Source organism: Muscardinus avellanarius (assembly GCF_963383645.1).
Source record: "Muscardinus avellanarius genome assembly, chromosome: 2".
NCBI lineage: Eukaryota > Metazoa > Chordata > Mammalia > Rodentia > Gliridae > Muscardinus > Muscardinus avellanarius.
The window spans coordinates 30,441,923-30,459,927 of NC_137787.1; the positions used below are offsets into that span (position 1 = coordinate 30,441,923).

Genomic DNA, 18,005 nt, shown 5'->3' on the forward strand with positions numbered 1-18,005 from the left:
CCAGGTCACAGGACAGATGGAAATAGAAGGACACATGGTCATCATCATTTTATGGAGGTTGAACCGTTGTCAGCAGCTGATGGAAATGAGAGAGGTGGTGGCAGCTTCTCTAACAGCACTGCCTCCCTTATTGCATTGTCAGAAGAGAAAGAGAACCTGAGAATAGGCCTCCATTATCTCTCCCTACAAAAGGATTAGTGTGGGTTGCAAGAAATTAATGGCTTTCGAGTTACCACAGAAATACTAATGAATGTCACGACCAGAGATGTAAAGTAGGTGAAATAGACTTTCTCTGGCTCATTTCTCCTTTTTTCTCTTTTGGTTTATTTTAAGATCAAGATCTTAGTCTTTTTTTTTTTTTTTTTTTTTTCTGTAGCCAAAAGCAGAAATCATACTCTCTGGGAGTTTGATTTGTCTTCTTGAGGAAGTGACTCAGGTAGTTTGTGACTGTCTCCATTGTGTGTCAGCAAAGAGATGGAAAAACATCTCAGAGTTTAAAATCTCTGCCAGGGAGGGTTCTCCTGCTTGCCTGGCGGATGAAAGTTTCAGGTGGTCTCTCCAGTGACAGTCCCTTTCATTAAAGTACTAAACTGGTATATGTTGCAGTTCATCATAGATTAAAGATAACATGACTAGATAAATGTTTTGTGTGTGTGTGTGGTACTAGGGGCGGAGCCCAGGGACTTTTCTACCTCTGAGCTGTACCCCCAGACCTATTTTATACTTTATTTGTAAATGTGGTCTCACTAAGTTGCTGAGAGCCTCACTAAGTAGCTGAGGGCTGGCTTTGAACCTGTGCGATCCTCCTGTCTCAGCCTCCCAAGCTCAGGGATTACAAGCGTGCACCACCACGCCCGGCAACTAGATAAATAAACTTGTGAAATAGTGGAGAAGGGAAAATGAGGAAAAAGTGCCTATCACGTGCTGGCTATTGTGTTAGGAGCTTTATTTCTAATTCCCAAAAGTACTTATGAAAGCACCTACTACGTGCCAGGCACTGTACTATGTGCTGTGATATAAAGATGAAAAGTATTTCTGCTTAGTAGGGAAGGCAGGCTATTTAAAACCAACTTTATAATTTATTTTGTTTTGGACACTTAAGTGAACTACTGTAATGTAGTCTGATAAGAACCTACGACAGAGGAATAACATAGCAGAGATACCTGATACTGACGTGGGGACCTCTGCTGGCAGGTGAGGTAGAGAGAGGCCAGGGGTGTCAGGACAGACTCTGAAAGAAGGTGAATGTGCAATCACTGGTTGAACAATGGGAAGGAGCCCGACCAGACAAGGGAAGAGCAGAAGCACATTCAGGCCCAGAGCGAAAATGGCCATCTGAGCAGAGACCTCAAGAGTGAGCTGGAGGGATAAGTTCACGGCGAGAGGCCTGGGGGCTTCCCCTGGAGGGCCAATCGGTGAGTCTGAGCTTGTGAGCAGTGTATCTCATGCTCTCTCTTTTCATTGATCCTGGCTTCGCAAACTTAAGGAAAGATAAGAATGTCAGCAGGGAATTAGGTCAGATGGCAGAAGGAGTGTTCTCTCTCATGTATTTGATAACCTGCAGAATATTACCTAGAAAGCAAGGACTCCTGGCAAAGTGTGTCTGGGTCCTAGGCCTACACGGTATAACCATCTTTCTGTCTTCTGCACAGACCTCTGCACATCTCACTCACTCACTCACTCTTGTACTTGTTCACCAAGGTAGTTCAGTTTTTTGGACAAAAGATTTTTTTACCCATTTACATCTTGCCAGTTAGGTGTTATCCTGGAAATTTTCTATCTCTACTTACTTTGAACCAGAAAGTTGGCTAACTTCTGATCTGTTTGGCTCCTTGTACCTATCTTCTCATAACTAATCAATACTTCACCTTTTTTTCCCTTTCTTTTTCTTTCTAGAACACAAGACATTCCCAAACATTCTGAAGAAGGGTTACCTGGAAATTAGGAAGAACCACGACAGTTACTGGCAAAGCTGTTACGCAGAACTCTCGCCCTACAACTTGAACTTCTACAGCCTCCACAACAGTGGGAATCAGAACCTCTCTGCCACATACCAGCTTTCACACTTCCAGAGTGTATCTGTCCTGGGCAATCTTGAGGCCAGGGTGGTGGATACCGTTCTCTATGACAACACTCAGCTACAGCTAAAGGCAGAGTCACCCTGGGAGGCTTTGGACTGGGGACAGAAGCTCTGGGAAGTCGTGCATGCCACTGTGCCTGGCTACATGGGACGGCAGGATGAGCTGGCAAACACCCCAGGGCTCAGTCATCATGTTGACTACACACAGAATCATTGTTTACAGAAGAAATCCAATGGGCTGCTGTCACCTTCCCCTGTCTTGGATAGCCCCAAACAGTACCAAAACATCCTCAAATCAGGGACACTGTACAGACTAACCATCCAAAACAACTGGAAGGCATTTACATTTGTGCTGAGCAAGGCCTACCTTATGGCTTTTCAGCCTGGCAAGCTAGATGAGGATCCCCTGTTGAGCTACAACGTGGATGTGTGTCTGGCTGTCCAGATAGATAACCTGGATGGCTGTGACTCTTGCTTTCAAGTCATTTTCCCCCAGGATGTTCTCCGCCTCCGAGCTGAGACCCGGCAGAGGGCCCAGGAATGGATGGAGGCTCTGAAGACAGCTGCCAATGCAGCAAGAAGTTCAGAGCAAAACCTGCAAGTCACACTGAGAAACAAACCCAAGGATCAGACGGGTGGGCATGAGCTCAGGAAGAGCAAGCGGCAATCCGTGACCACCAGCTTCCTGAGCATCCTGACGACTTTATCCTTGGAACGAGGACTCACTGCCCAGAGTTTCAAATGTGCAGGTATGGAGCAGATTTTTAGCCTCACTAAAGAGCCATCCTGAATCCTATAATTGGAATTCATTTTTAAAACTTCCTCAATAGGACAGCCACTGATACCTCCTATTTACAAAAAGCATCTCTCCTCCAAGGAGTATTCTATATTTTAAAAAATTGTCTATTTTCATATGTGTTGGTAAAGTAAACAGAAGCAGCTATGTTCAACCCCACTGAATCAAAATGACTTGGCTGAAGCCTAGCCAGACTGGAATTAGGCTTCCCGAGTTGGCGGTGATTCCATTTCCTCTGCCTTCTTGAGTAAAGGTCACTGGCTGTGGATGTCACAGATCTTCTCATAAGAAACAGGCCTGAAGCTAGCTGCTTAGGCAAGGCAAATGTCATGGTCGCTAACTCATTGATCATGGCCTTGTCAAATCCTGTTAAGGTGGAATCTAGAAAGTCAGCCTTGACAGAAAATACGGAACTGGCTAACGCAGGGTGGTTGATCATTCAGCAGATGACTCCTGAGTCACCACAGGCCTGTGCCTCGTGGTGATGAGTGCAGGGCTGCTGGAGCCGCTGCGTGAGGGTGAGGCACAGTGGAGTTCCAGACAAGTGCTCTGTTGCATCTAAAACCTCATGACTGCCTCTCTCCTCTACTTCCCATTCTTCCTTCCTTCCCCTAAACAGCAAAATAGAAGGAAAGGGAAAAAATTTACTACACCAGATCTATATCTACTATAAACTACATTGAAATTATTTCCCTTTCACTAAAACCCCAGGATTTATGATGATAAATGTAGCACGAAGATCGCCTTAATAGAAGCCTGTTGGGGAAAGTTTTAATTCAGCCTATTAGACTTAAGTATACTGTTTAAAAATGAACAACAAGCTCATCTCCAGGCAAGATGAAATTTAAAATTTTGTTCTTGCTCCTGTTTGGATAGTTATAGAAAAATGAAAGTCTATGTGTTAAATTTAGGTTAGTTATGATTGAAATTATTAGTTATGATGGCCATTTCTATGGAAGAATAATTTACATAATCGGGGGAAAGCGAACCATCCTTGCTGTGCCGGAGCCTCCATGACAATGGCTCAGAGACTTCCAGGGTGGGATGGGAGCATTGAGGAACACTGAGCCAGTTACGAAGCCTCACCAGGTTATGTGCATATCTCTGTAGCCTACATCCTTGTGCCAGTGTTTAGTCAGCTATATACTTTTGGAAAATGGTTTGAAATAAGGAGACACTAGTTTTAGCATAGTTTATAAGAAATTATTGATATTTAGGTGCCTTAATATATTGGAACATATATTTCAAAGTTCAGGCACTCAACAATAATTTATTAAGTACTTTGTCTGTGAACATCCTGGAATTACAGTACTGTTCTGTGGCATTTGGTTACTGTCAGGCAACAAAGCTGTTGTATTATCAGCATAAGGGATGACAGCTCAGCTTCGTTCTCAAGGTAGACTGGAGTATCTGAATCAGGCAGTAAGAGATTGAGGAAAGTCTCAAAGACTACACAAGGTTATCGCCTATTTTTACCTCATCCATGCTCATCCAGTGTGTGCACTGCCCGTGTTCTGTGCTGTATTGTACTGTTCTTCTCACTTAAAGGAGGAGAGGTGTTAGCTAGAGCAAGCCCAGTTCATCCAGCAGTTGGAGAAAACAAAATGGGAAAAAGACAAAGAGATAAGAGGCAGGGGAGGAAGCTAAGTAGACACGAAGAGGGAAAGTGTCATATACTGCGCAGGGACAGGACTTCCTGGCAGTCGCTTTAGATTCTGAATGATAGAATGCCTCCCTTTGCTGTCTAAATCTGAAGCTCACTAAATGTGGCTGGTTGGGGAACCAATTGGGGCAGGGTAATAGAAGGGAATCCAGTTAGCTTTTACCTTCCTGCTTCGGTTTGTAGCTCTACAGGACACAGGTAGGTTTGTAATTTGGAGTGGAAAAATGCTAATTTGTATAGTGTAACACAGTCCAAGAAAAAAAAATCTTTTTCACTTAAATGCACCCTCTTCCATCAGAGAGTGCAGTGTTCAGTTGCTTTGTGATATGTGTGGATTCTTGGCTTGCTTTGTACATGGAATATTGGTTTCCTGCCACAAGAGGAACACTTGTCTCCTGTAGGGGGCAGAGTCTCAAAAGAAAAAGGCAAAAAACTTGTTAAGCCAAGCTCTGAATGTTTTTTAAATTACTCGCGAGGCCATTCATTATAGTAAAGATTATTATAGCAGATGGAACCTTAAAAAATTTGATCTGCGTTTCTCAAAAATAGTTAATTAAAACCAGCTGCTTCTGCCTCTCGCACCTATGTCCTCTAACTTTGCATCCTCATAAAAACACACATTCAGTTAAAAAGCTGGTTGCACAGCACACTCACCTCCCCAAATACCCAAAAGTCCAGTATGTTGTTGGTGAGTCTGGGTTTTATGTGTTTTTTGTGAGTTTGGGTCTTATGTATTATTTTTAAAAGAAGCTAATTCACAGTATTTTGTAGCTTTAGTTTGTCCCTTTAGGCTGTAAGGTGTGTGTGTGTGTGTGTGTGTGTGTGTGTGTGTGTGTGTGTGTTTTACATATATATATACACATACTTAGTTCCTCTTTCTTTAAATACTTGGATGAATACACTTTAAAAGTAGATGATTACTGTGAGTAGCTTTTTATTATGATGTAATTCACTTGCTATTCAAGGGAGCCACAAATGTTGGCTTAAATCTATAAAATAGTTCAACGGGTCTTATTTCACTAAATTTTTTCTTTAAGTGAAGACTTTTCAATCTCCTTCTTTAAAATTTAAAGAGCCCCTGCAGAGAAAACGGACTATAACCATCCCAGAATGCCTGAGGTTATGGTTTTGAAAGTAGATGCTGCTCTTGTATCTTCTTAGTATGTGCTTGGATTTTTGGTAGTTATGTCTGCTCACGTGTCCTTGCTCCACAGCTTCCTGTCCAGTTGCATGGCCACCCTGCTTAGGACGCCCCAGCCATTGTGGTCTTGCAGTTCCTGGAACTTGCCATGGTCGTGCCTGCCTCCAGGGCATTTACACTTGCCAGTCCTTCTTCCTGAACTTGAAAATTAAGTTCTTCCACTCATTGTTTGCCTAGAAACTTGAATGCACCTAAAGGCACAAGTCAGGGCTTCAGGAAAGAAGCAGCTGTCCCTGCCCTCAGGAAACTTGCAGTCTGCTGGGGAAGCAAGCTGTTGACCAAGCTGTCAAATGGCAGCTGTGACAAGAACTACAGAAGGGAGGCCCACACACAGGTTAGAGAACTGTCGGAGGTGGTGTCAAGTAGAACCGTGAAATTACTGGTCTTCAGTCATTCTTAGCCTGCAAAATAGGCGGTTGATAAAGTTGAACTTGATGTTTGACCCAGGAGCCACAGAAGATTCTTGAGCAGAATGGTACTGAAGAATAGTTAATTTAGGTGTTTAGGGGTGCTTTAGTACAACTTCTGAGGAATAGCTCTAGTAGGAATGGGGAATCTATGATGTTAAAATATTAATGCTATAACAAATGATTGTGTAGCTTATTAAAATATTTATGAAGTATGTACCTGTAAGTGGTTCTAAATTCGGCTGTTCACGCTGTATAAATTAGATTATAAGGCAGCAACCGTTGCCTTTGGAAATAGGTAAACGTGTTCACCTATTTATAGTCAATAGATACATGGTTTTCTTGGCACAAACACACACAGATGATTTTCCTGTAAATTCCCCAGCAATCAAGAAACCCAGCTATTGAGAACTATAATAAAGGGGCCCTGGACTTGTTTAGAGATGTGGCAAGAGACACAAAGCCCACCTTTGACAGTGTTCCTGTGCGACTGTTTTAATCTGGAGGTAAATTTGGATGGCCCACTGTGGGCCAGTGTTCCTGGTTCTGAACTCAAGGGGAACACTTTAAGAGAAGCAGCAGCGAGCCGGGGGACGCCCTGCACCATTTCCACGCTGTCAGTTTTTCTGGTCTTACTCCTCTGGCTGCTGTTTAACCTCTTGGGACTGCTGTTGGTAATTACATCTCTCTGGCACTAAGAGCTTTTTGCTTTCCTTTTTCTTCCCCTCCAACCCTTGGGAGGGGTAAGTCCAAGGGGGGGAAAAGTTTTGCTGTGAATTCTTCAGCCATTTAGTGCAAATTCCTGTAATTACCGGCATTGTGTCGTCTCTGAATGGCACATAATACAGCAGAAGCCATTCCTAATTGAGACCTTACAGGAGGTACAAATCCCCTCTTTGTTCAGCCTGACAAATTAGTGCCAGAAAGTGGCAGGGTCCGAGTGGGAATCAAAGGCGAGAAGCACAAAGATGGAACTTAAGGCTACAGTAATAACCCTCTCTTGTCTTGACGGGAAAAAGTAATGACCAATGAAAAATGAAGTTTTTTTTGTTATAAATTCCCTTGACATGACAGCACCTCGGGGCTGCTCTATTTATTTAGCAAAAGTGATTAAATAGTAATACAACAGGGCAGCCCATTGTTTCCCTGGGAGCCCCCACCTCGCAGACCCCTGCTGCCTGGGCTAATTGATTGACAATGAACCTCTGATAAAGAAGTATGTTGTTAGGACCTGGGATGGAGAGGAGCCTGGCCCCCACCACCTCTGTGTGTGTGTGTGTGTGTGTGATTTTTGTTTTCATTGCACTCTAGGTTCTTCTTTGCCTTACCCTCTCCTTTTCTCCCCCTTTGTGCTCCCTCACCTTATTTACCCCTTGTTTTCCACACCGACCCCCCCCCCTGCCGCCCCCTGCCATTCACACACAGGTAGAGGGGAGTCAGAATGGGAATTGCAGTGCCGGCCTTTGACAAGTTATCCTTTGGAGCCAGCTTCCCCACCTTTCCCTGCTCTGTGCAAGGCAGAACTGCAGTGTGAGAAGAAAGGGAGAAGGGAACTGATTACTGGTGCTTTGAAGCCAGAAAAGTGGGTTTTAGTTTTTCATGTGTGGGAGTGGATATCTGAGACTAGTCTTTGCACACTAAGATTTTTTTCTCTTAACTTCCTTGCTCAATTAAAAAGAAAATTCATACCTTAATAACATTTACATGTTGGGGGAGGGGATTTGTGGAGTCAAAAACTTCAAGTTTATAGTCTGCTCTGAGTTCCTGAGAAGACTGGATGGTTATTTGAGGGTCAAATCTGGCTGCTTGCAGTGTAACTCAGTACCCCAGGATGCTGTAAGTTGTGGGAAGATAACCAAAGGCCTCCAGGCAGATAATTAATAGCTCCTGGTTATGTATGCTCAACTAGCTAAGCTGAAGATAAATCCCTAATTTAACTGTTACAGCTGCAAAAACAAATCATTTCAAGCCCCTAGGAAAGCAAAATATATTAAACAAACAGTATCGACCTTGTTAATACCACATGGCATTTCATGTGATAAATGAGGGCGAGTTTCTGGCAAAGGCCTGTTTTATGACATCATTTAGACATAAAGGATACCTTTACCCTAGCAATACAAGCATCCCTGATAGAAAGTAGGAGGTGGTTAATTATTCATTAAGTAGCTGCCAGTCTGGAAGTAAGCAATATTTTGGGCTGGGCCTAGTTACTCATTGGCCGTGGGGTAAATCATGCAGAATAGCAATTGTTAAGAAAAAGAGAAATACAATTTGGGAGCTGATTATGCTTGGGAATCTACGTAAAGAAAGATCTGTTAGTTTCTAAGTGCCAAGAGGGGCATTGTGTATTATGCTTTTGGAAAAAATAAAGAGTTCTGTGGTACCCAAAATTTGTTTTCAGTCTCATGTGAAAAATTAGGAGGTCCTATAGTAACCAAAATGCCAGAACTAAGGAAATGAAGACAGGATACAAAAAGAAATAGATTTCCCTTGATATTTCCAATTCTTATCTTTACTACTATTTTCAATTTTGTTTCTCACTTGGTAGGAATAGTAATAAGGTGAAATTTATTTGATTTGGGAATAGGCAGTTAACCAGTTGGAAAAGGAAAGACAATGAAGAAAAACTTAGATTTGTCCCCATAGCATATAAACAGCTTGGGTAAATAAGATTGTTTAATCTGTTGTTGCTGTGCCTAAGTCACTTTGTTATTAAGTGGTTTTGATTGTTGGCTCTCATAGGAGAAACTGTGTGTGTGTGTGTGTGTGTGTGTGTGTGTGTGTGTGTGTACATGTGTGCATAACACTCTTGCGCTAAAAGACTTAATTTTATTTCCCTAGACTTAAGTATTACCATGGAGGGGTAAAATCTCTAAGTGGAGTTTTAGTGGAGGGTTCATTTCAACAAGTATTTTTTTAACCCCTTGTGTACCACATGTGTTCTTCCAGGCATCTTGGGATATGCACATAAGTATGAAGTGCTGATCATACTCTTCAAAGACTTACAGAATTCCCCCAAAAGTATATGGAAGGCCTGAAGGAAGTGAGTAGGAAGAATAGGACTGGGTGACCAAGGGTCAAGCCATCATGGCCACTGGCTTGGGATCATTACATCCCTTGTGTCTATTTATGTAAGGAAGCCCCACTACAGAGAATTTGAAAGAAAAGAGCTAAAATGGCCTGCCACCTCCAGCCCCATTTTAAACTTTGTTCTTATATTTCCCACAGAATTAATCTCAAAAGAAATCTCCTTGGCTTTTATTACCATCTATCAAAAAGCATACTTGAATTTCCATTGTGTGTACATTATATAATAGATGCTGTGGGTGGTAATTACAGTATAGCTATGGTCTAGAACCCCCAGAGTTTATAGTCTGGTTGAGGATACACAGAGGAAAATGAGGGATACTAGACAACTGGGTCAGGCTATGCTATATAGTGTTTAGAGTTGAGAAATACCTTTGGCAAAATCCCCAAGACAGAGAAACTTGGGTTCTCAGTGATTGCGCTGTTTTGTGAATAATTGAAAGTTTTATAGAAGGATTGTTGACTAGGAGATAGATTCTTTTTAGCCTAAAAGGTTGTTGATAAAGGTACACGACAATAATGAAAAGCAGTGTAGTTTAGTAATTTATAATAAAGACTGGAGTCTTTCTCCTGGGTTTTCAAATCTGCTCCTCCCTAGCTGTATGACCCTGGGTAAACTACTTACCCTCTCTAGACCCCGTTTTTTCATCTCACCTGTGAGAAAATAATCCCATCTACCCTATTAGTTTGTGCAAATAAATTGAGCTAAATAGCTTAGAACAATGCCCAGCACATAGTAATTGCTATGTAGAATTAATATTAGTATTTGCTTGCCTATGACAGTAATTCCCTGGATGAAGATGTCATAAGCATTGGTATTAAAATTATATTAATTACAAAACTAGGCTAGACATCTAATATGTGGTATGACAAAACTGAAGATTTTGAAACACAGCCAAAAGAATGGGTCAAAACAAATAAGATGAAATGTAGAGTGGTGAATGGATAGTCCAGAAAATTAACCCCAAAAATATAAGGTAGAGGAAACTTGACCTCTACTATGGGTCACCTCACGTGGGCATACAAACAAGGCATCTGGGAAGCGAGCATTTGTGCTGCTGTGGCTTCATCAGGAACATTTGCAAGTCAGGTCTAGAAAGAAGAGGTAATACCCTCACTGTGTTCTGCCCTGGCTAGACCACAGCTAGCCTGCATCAGTTAGGCATGTTTTTTGTTTTGTTTTGTTTTTGTTTGTGGTACTGGGGATTGAAACCAGGGCCTCACACATGCTAGGCACGTGATCCACACTAAGCTACACTCCTAGCCTTGTTTCAATTTTTAAGACGGAGTTTCACTTAATTGCCAAGGCTGATCTCGAACTTGTGATCCTCTTGCCTCAGCCTCTGCCAGCATGCATGCCTGACTACTCCTTTTTAAGAAAAAAAAAATCTACATCTATCGATGTGTAATAAGATACTAGAGGGACTAAAAACCATAGCATGCAAATATAACCTAGATTAGGGAATACAGAAATGTTATACCTGCTTTTTTTAAGGTAACCCCTTAGAAGAGAAAATGGGTATACTTTCTAATTCCATGGGCTCAAGATAACAGATATACCCAGAGTTGATTGAATTTCCCATGGCTACACGTGAAAAGGAGTATGATGGCAAGACTGGAAAACCTGGAATTTCACTTTTCTGATTTAGAGTTTTCTCATCTGCAAATAAAAAAATTACTTAATTAAGAAATTTTGCATGTGGTGGTAGGGATTGAACCCAGGGGCATTCTACCTCTGAGCTACATCCCCAGCTCTTTTTATTTCTTACTTAGAAACTGTGTCTCACCAAGTTGCCGAGGCTGGCTTTGAGCCTATGTCCTACTGTCTCAGCCTTCCAAGTACTGAGATGGCAGGCATGTGCCACCATTCCCAGCATATTCATTTATTTCTCATTTAACCCATTCTGCAAATCCTTATTGAAGCCCTACTAAGTACTTGGCATTAGAGAACAAAATAATCCCATTACGTGTCCTCACAGACCATGAATAATCGGAAACTCGACAAATAAACAATTATAATACATAGTTGAACTCAGTGTCTTTAACTTCCCTTCTAGCCCTGCCATCTCTTGCATATTTTAGAGTGAATCGTCTTGGCTCTATAAGGTCTCTTTTATCTCTCACTCTGTCATTCTTTTTTTTTTTTTTTTTTTTTTTTTGCGCATCTGGAGATGGAACCCAGGGGCATTTGACCTCTGAGCTACACCCACTGCCCTATTTTTTATTCTTTATTTTGAAACCGGGTCTCACTGAGTTGCAGAGGGCCTCACTAAGTAGCTGAGGCTGTCCGCGAACCGAGATCCTCCAGGTCTCAGCCTCCCGAATGCTGGGATTACAAACGTGCGCCACCACGCCCGGCTGTCTGTCATTCTTTAAATGTCTATAGATGATTAGAGAAATGAGATTAATGCTCTCCATTTAAATCTTATTTAATAAGTAATACCTTTTTCCTTTGAGGAAAGAATTTAACCAGTAGAAATATCAATTGACTGACAAGATAGGAGATGGGAATCCTTTCCCTAGCTCTGATGTCTATCACTGAATAAATTACTTTTTGCCTTTTTTGTAATCTCTTAAGTTTCTAGGTCCAGGAAATAATTTTAAGTAAAAATAAATGGATGAGAAGAATATGAATACATACAGAAATAGTAATATGAATCTATGGAAGAAGAATTTTATAAAATTTGTATTTTAAACTATTTCACATCCTAAAATTCAAAGAGATTTGATCACTTTATATAAGTAGTCTGTTTGATTTTATAGGATATAAATTTGCTTTTTTGATTTATTCCTGGTATTCTCATCATAGAAGTCACATGTTCCTCTTTGATATGTTTCAGAAGAATAAAATCATTTTGAATTTCAGAAGATATGGATCTTTTGATGGACCTTCCTGAACTTCATAGGCCATCGCTGTGCTCTGTTTTTTTTTTTTTTTTTTTTTTTAAGCCGTTCATTTCTCCTAGTCTTTGTTGCTATACTTTGGTCTGGAAAGTTCTTGTCCCTTTTTGTAGCTTCCTTTTTGGTTAACATTGTTCTCATCACATGTTCATTTCTGGCTAAACTTCTAAAGAAAGTGTTAATATACTGTTGGACTCCACATTGAGCTAAAAGTTTCTATTTACTGACCTTTCACTGGGAGAGAAATTGGTCTAGTATGGCTTTAGGATAGACTGGGATAGGTCAGGATCCTCCTTAATTTCTAGCTAAGTTCCTTGTAAAACTAAACTTTTCATGGACTCCTTGAAAGAAGTACTCAAGAGTGTTCTAAAATCCATTACACCACCTGAAGGCAGATAACATACTTAAGTGGAAATTTTACCATTTTAAAATACATCTCTAAATAAGGAAATCTTGTAATTTAGCAATACCAACTTACTTCTTGCATTAATATTTTCATCCACTCATTCATTGAACAAACATGGACCACATACAGTCCCAGAAATTGGGGTGTTGAGGTAACCTACAAGTTAATTTCATAGTAGGAAACATGACAGTTTACCTATATATTTTAATTAAATTACATTAATTTTTTAAAAGGCATGAAAGTCCTTCCACTTCATGCTTTCATTCTAACCCTTCCTAAATCTTGTCTCAGATGCAACAAGCGTGATCTTAAAATTCAGACTGACCCTGGTAATCCTGTCTTTACAACTCTTCAGTGGCTTCTGACTCCTTTCCTCCTAAACACCAGTGACCCTGTGGGATGCTGCCCACCTCCTCAGTTTCAGCTCTTAATCTTTGCCACTCTCTCTCTCCCACACACTAAGTCCCAGCCTTCACTGTTTGTCAAATGCACCCCCCTTCCCAGTACCCCTAGCCTTTGCGTGTCTGGTTGCCTGTCTCATTCTTCAGGTCACTATCTAGATGCTACTTTCTCAAGGTCACCTTCTCCAGCCTCTCACACGGACTTAGGACTTACTAAATTCCCTCCACTGTAGCACTGGGTTAGTGCCCCTTACTCTAAGACTAGTCATAATTCAGATTATATTGTCATCTGTGTAATTGTTATTTAATGTCTTTCTTTCCCCATTCAACTGTTGGTCTTGTAATATATTTGGTTTTTTGTTTTTGTTTTTGTGTGTGTTGTACTGGGGATTGAACTCAGGGGCTGAGATATACCCCACCTCTTTTTAAATAGGGTCTCACTAGGTTGCTGAGGCTGTCTTTGAATCTGAAATCCTCCTGTCTCAGCCTCCCAAGTATCTGGGAGCCATGTCTGGCTACATCTTTGGTTTTTTGAGATGGGTTCTCACTACGTTGCCCAGGCTGGCCTGAGCTCTTGGGCTCAGGAAATCCTCCTGCCTCAGCCTCCCCAGGTACCTGGGACTATAGGTGTGCACAGTGCTTCCAGCTCTACCCTGGTCGAATGCATTACCATCTCCCTAGCGCCACCTGGCACATAGTAGGTGCATACTATTTCTGATCATCTTCTGTTTTGAACCTTCCCTATCCACTCTCACCATTGGGTCTGCTGCTTTCACTATGTTTTCTAGGATTCCTAGGTTGGAGTCATCTGTAGATAAAATTAGCATGTTCTCTCTTCAATCATATGGTTGTATAAAATTATTAATAAATGATGGGTCCTAAAATTACCCATTTACCCCTTCAGCAAACCAGTTATGATCTTGCAGGGAGGGAGGGAGGGAGGGAGGGAGGGAGGGAGGGAGGGAGGGAGAGAGAGAGAGAGAGAGAGAGAGAGAATAGAATGAATGAATGTGTTTTGCTGGACATTGAAACCAGGGGCATTTTACCTGTGAGCTACACCTCCAGCCCTATTTTGTTTTTTATTTTGAAACATGGTCTCACTGAGTTGCTGAGCACCTTGCTAAGGTGCCGAGGCTGGCTTCAAACCTGCAATCTTCCCGTCTCAGCCTCTTAAATACTAGGATTACAGGTATATGCCACCGTGCCCAGCTTCCAGGGACTTATAAGACATTTTAAAGTCTTTATTATACTAATGAGAGGGATAAATATGCAACATTACTAAACTTAACCACAATACCTTCTTTTAGTGGAACTAGGATTCCTCAAACAAGTTCCAGAGCCTCCTACTGTGGGAACTGCCTTGTCTGAATTTATTGACTTATTTGACATATTTGTACAATTGATAAGCTACAGTTCACTTCTGGCATTATGTTAACACAGACCCCAGGTTAGGGGCTCAGTTTTTCTTCATAAAACTGCTTGTACTTTTCAGATGCCAATCAATCACCAGGCCACCTGTACATTCAGGAGTTCCTACAACCCAGTCAGGTGTGATAATTTGCTAAAACAACTCACAGAACTCAGGAAAGCATTATACTTACAATTTCAATTTTATTGTAAAGAACCCTAATCAGGTACAACCAAATGAAAAGACTCCGAGGGTGAAGTCTAAGAGGGCCCGGAAGCGTGGCTGGTTTCCTCTCCCTGTGTAGTCATGGTGCATCGCCTTCCCATCACCTTCATGTATCCGTCAACGAGGAAGCACCCCTGGGCTTCAATGTCAGGTGGAATTGCATTTTGTAGGTCTAACCAACTGAGGTATTGACCATGTGATTGAATTGAGTGTCAAGTCCCCTACTCCTCCATGGAGGTCAGGCTGATTCAAATTCCCAACTCTGAGCCGGATATGGTGGCACACGCTTGTAATCCCAATACTTGGGAGGCTGAGACAGGAGGATTGAAGGTTCAAGGACAGCCTCAGCTACTTAGTGAGGCCCTCTGTAACCTAGTGAAACCCTATTTCAAAATTTAAAAAATAGATATGGGGTGTAGCTTGGAAGTAGAATGCCCCTGGGTTTAATCCCCAGTTCCACACACAAAATAAATAAAATAAATAAATAAATAAAATCTCAACCCTGTAATCAGGAGGTTGTCCTTTAACCAAGCCTGATCCTGCAATTGTTTAGTGGTCCACAACAATCACCGTCATCATAAACTCAGGTGTGATCTCAGGGACTCATGAAGAGCAAAGACACTCTATCACTTAGGCAAATTCCAAAGATTTTAGAAGCTCCCTGCCAGAAACCAAGGAATTTGTCAAAGATGAGACAAATTCCTTGTAATGCACTAGCCGGGATGTTGAATGGACCATTACCATAACAGAAATAGCATGTGGATGACAGGAGGATGAAGGATGTCTGTGGTTGCCCCTCAGAGAATGAGGGAGCCTCGATCCACTTACCCTGTTCCCTCATTCCCTGTCAGCTACCAGTGGAGCTTCCTGCTGGCGTCTTCCCAGGTGCTTCTGGGACCTAGCAGTACTTGAGGGAGACAGGGAACTGGCCACTCTGGGCTGCCCATACTGCTGCAGCCCTTCCAGAGCCCCAACTCAGGGAGTGGAGTGATATACAGTAGGTTTTTTTTTTTAATCCTTCAGCTAAGCAGAAAAGATGATTTATTGTACATGCATTATACTCAGGCACAATAGAGAGAACTAGTTCAGAATGCCAAAGGCCCAGCACAAATGACAAAGGGGGCTGTTTATTATGAGCATGGTGTCTCTCTGAGAGGTGATCTTGACAATCCAATGGCGATGAAAGTTCTAGAGCCTTGGAGACAAATTCTAGACAGGAGTATGCAGTCCAACAACTTGTAGCAGGGTTGCCAGCCTCTGGAATTTCTTATTTCTACTCCTTTGGCCTTCATGGTATACAAACTAGTTTACTTTAACCTCTGCCTCATCTTTTTTCTTCTTCTTCTCTCCCCCCCCCCCCCCGATACTGGAGACTAAACCCAGGGACATTCAACCTCTGAGCTACAACCCCTGACCTATTTTTTATTCTTTATTTTGAAACAGGGTCTCACTAAGTTTTGGAGGGCCTCACTGAGTAGCTGAGGCTGTCCACGAACCTCAATCCTCTGGTCTCAGCCTCCAGCATGCTGGGATTACTACCATGCACCACCACGCCCGGCTCCCAGCCCTATTTTTTTTTATTTATTTTTGAAATAAGATCTCACTGAGTTGCAAAGGGACGCACCCTGTAGCTGAGGCTGTCTAAAACTGTGATCCTGCTATCTCAGCCTCCCAAATGCTAGGATTACAAGCGTGCAGCACCAGACCCAGCTCGTCTTTCTTGTTTTATGCTTCAGTCTGTGCATCCGATTCTTCCTCCACTTGGTTCTTGTGGCGCAGAGGTTTCCACAAAGATGGTGATCAAGCCGAGAGAACTGACCAGTGGTTTTGAGATGCCCCATTCTCTAACTCAGATACTATTCTCAAATCTTGGTTTATTACAGATGGTGTTTCTTTATTAATGAATACAAAAGTAACCAATTGCTAGTAGGCACGATGACACGTGACTGTAATCCCAGTACTTGGGAGATGAAGATAGAAGGATCACAGGTTTAATGGGACACTTTCAAAATAAAAAATAAAATGGGTCTGGGGTGTAACTCAGTAGTAGAACACCCCTGGGTTCCATCCCTAATACAGTAAATTAATGAATAAATGTAATCAATAAATTAATTTTATTACTTTTAACTGAAAAAAATGTAATTTGTGCTACATACCACTTCTAGAAAGAAACTAGAATTTCAAAACCTGAAATGTGTGGGCTTATATCTATTTCTAATAAGATTGAAAAAATCACATTCTAATCAGGTATATACCAAGAGTTATGTCTTCCTCAATATATATATATATATATATATATATATATTTTTTTTTTTTTTTTTCAGTGAAATCATGTAAGGCTGAACCAGATGTCTTGCTAAAAATTGCTGCCCTTTCAAACCATCAGGCCTGTGCCTCGGACACAGAGGGGTAGACTTAGTTTGAAAGTCTTGGTCTCTTTCTTCATCTTCATCATAAAGATGCTCTTCAGTAGTCTCAGATGATTAGAGACAGGATAGAGTAGTAGACACATGTGACATGGTGACTGGGAGGCATCCAGACCCAGTGGGCTAAGTAATAAGTTAGGAGCACAGAGCTTGTGTTCCTGTCCAAAGCCCTGCCGCTCATTTATAATATATATATAAAAGTTCTTGAGCCAGCTTTTCTGCAGTCTTGTGGGTCAGCCTCTTCAACACACTTATCTTGAAGGCAGATTAAACCGCCTCGGCTCTGTACAATTCAAATGTTCTAAAATACTGACTGAACCAAAAGTGACATGTCTTCATTCAGCAATAGTCCATATCACTGCATTTTTGTCCAGAAAATATGGAGGGGCTCCCCCAAGCAGTTTCTTAAAGATTTTTCTTTGTGGCCTAACAACAAATGGGACACCTTTGGGAAAATGATGTTTCTCAGCCATTATTAGGGTGAGGAACTTTATCTCCAGTAAGAGGGGCATGATAATGGTGAAGGGTTCCTGGCAGCAGCAAGATGGAGATCAAAATGTCACATGTACTGCTTAGAGATCACATTTTTTATTATATAATGTACCTCAAAGTTAGGGAGACTGATTCACCTGAAACCAGACAAAATAATAGTGACGACTGATGTGGTGGATGGAGTCCCCTAAGGCCATGCCCTCTTATGACAGCAGACAAAGAAACCTGTTCTCCGAAGGCCAAACTGAGTATGCCAGTGCCCCTCTACACTCACCAGACAGGTGTGTTATTTCTCTATCTGTATGGAGGGTTGGATAGGGATGGCAGAGAAGCAAGGAATATTAGGAATTTCCTTTCAAATGGCAACATGAGGACTGAAGAGCAGGAGTTCTCTTTTTCAGACGTGTGTGTGTGTGTGTGTGTGTGTGTGTGTGTGTGTGTGTGTGTGTCTTGCTTATTAAACCTAAATAATCTATTACAAGCAGCCTATCTTCAAATACTAAACATTTAGT

General features: G+C 41.7%; 1 protein-coding gene across 1 annotated transcript in view; it reads left to right on the forward strand.

Annotated features, from left to right (window-relative positions):
- PLEKHM3 (pleckstrin homology domain containing M3) overlaps positions 1–18,005 on the forward strand; it is a gene marked incomplete at both ends in the record, with an annotated part of 178,419 nt that overhangs the window by 21,618 nt on the left and 138,796 nt on the right. The window contains one exon of the mRNA XM_080719921.1: positions 1,897–2,829. Within this exon, the coding sequence (XP_080576047.1) occupies positions 1,897–2,829 (933 nt within the window). The remainder of the gene's footprint in view (positions 1–1,896; positions 2,830–18,005) is intronic.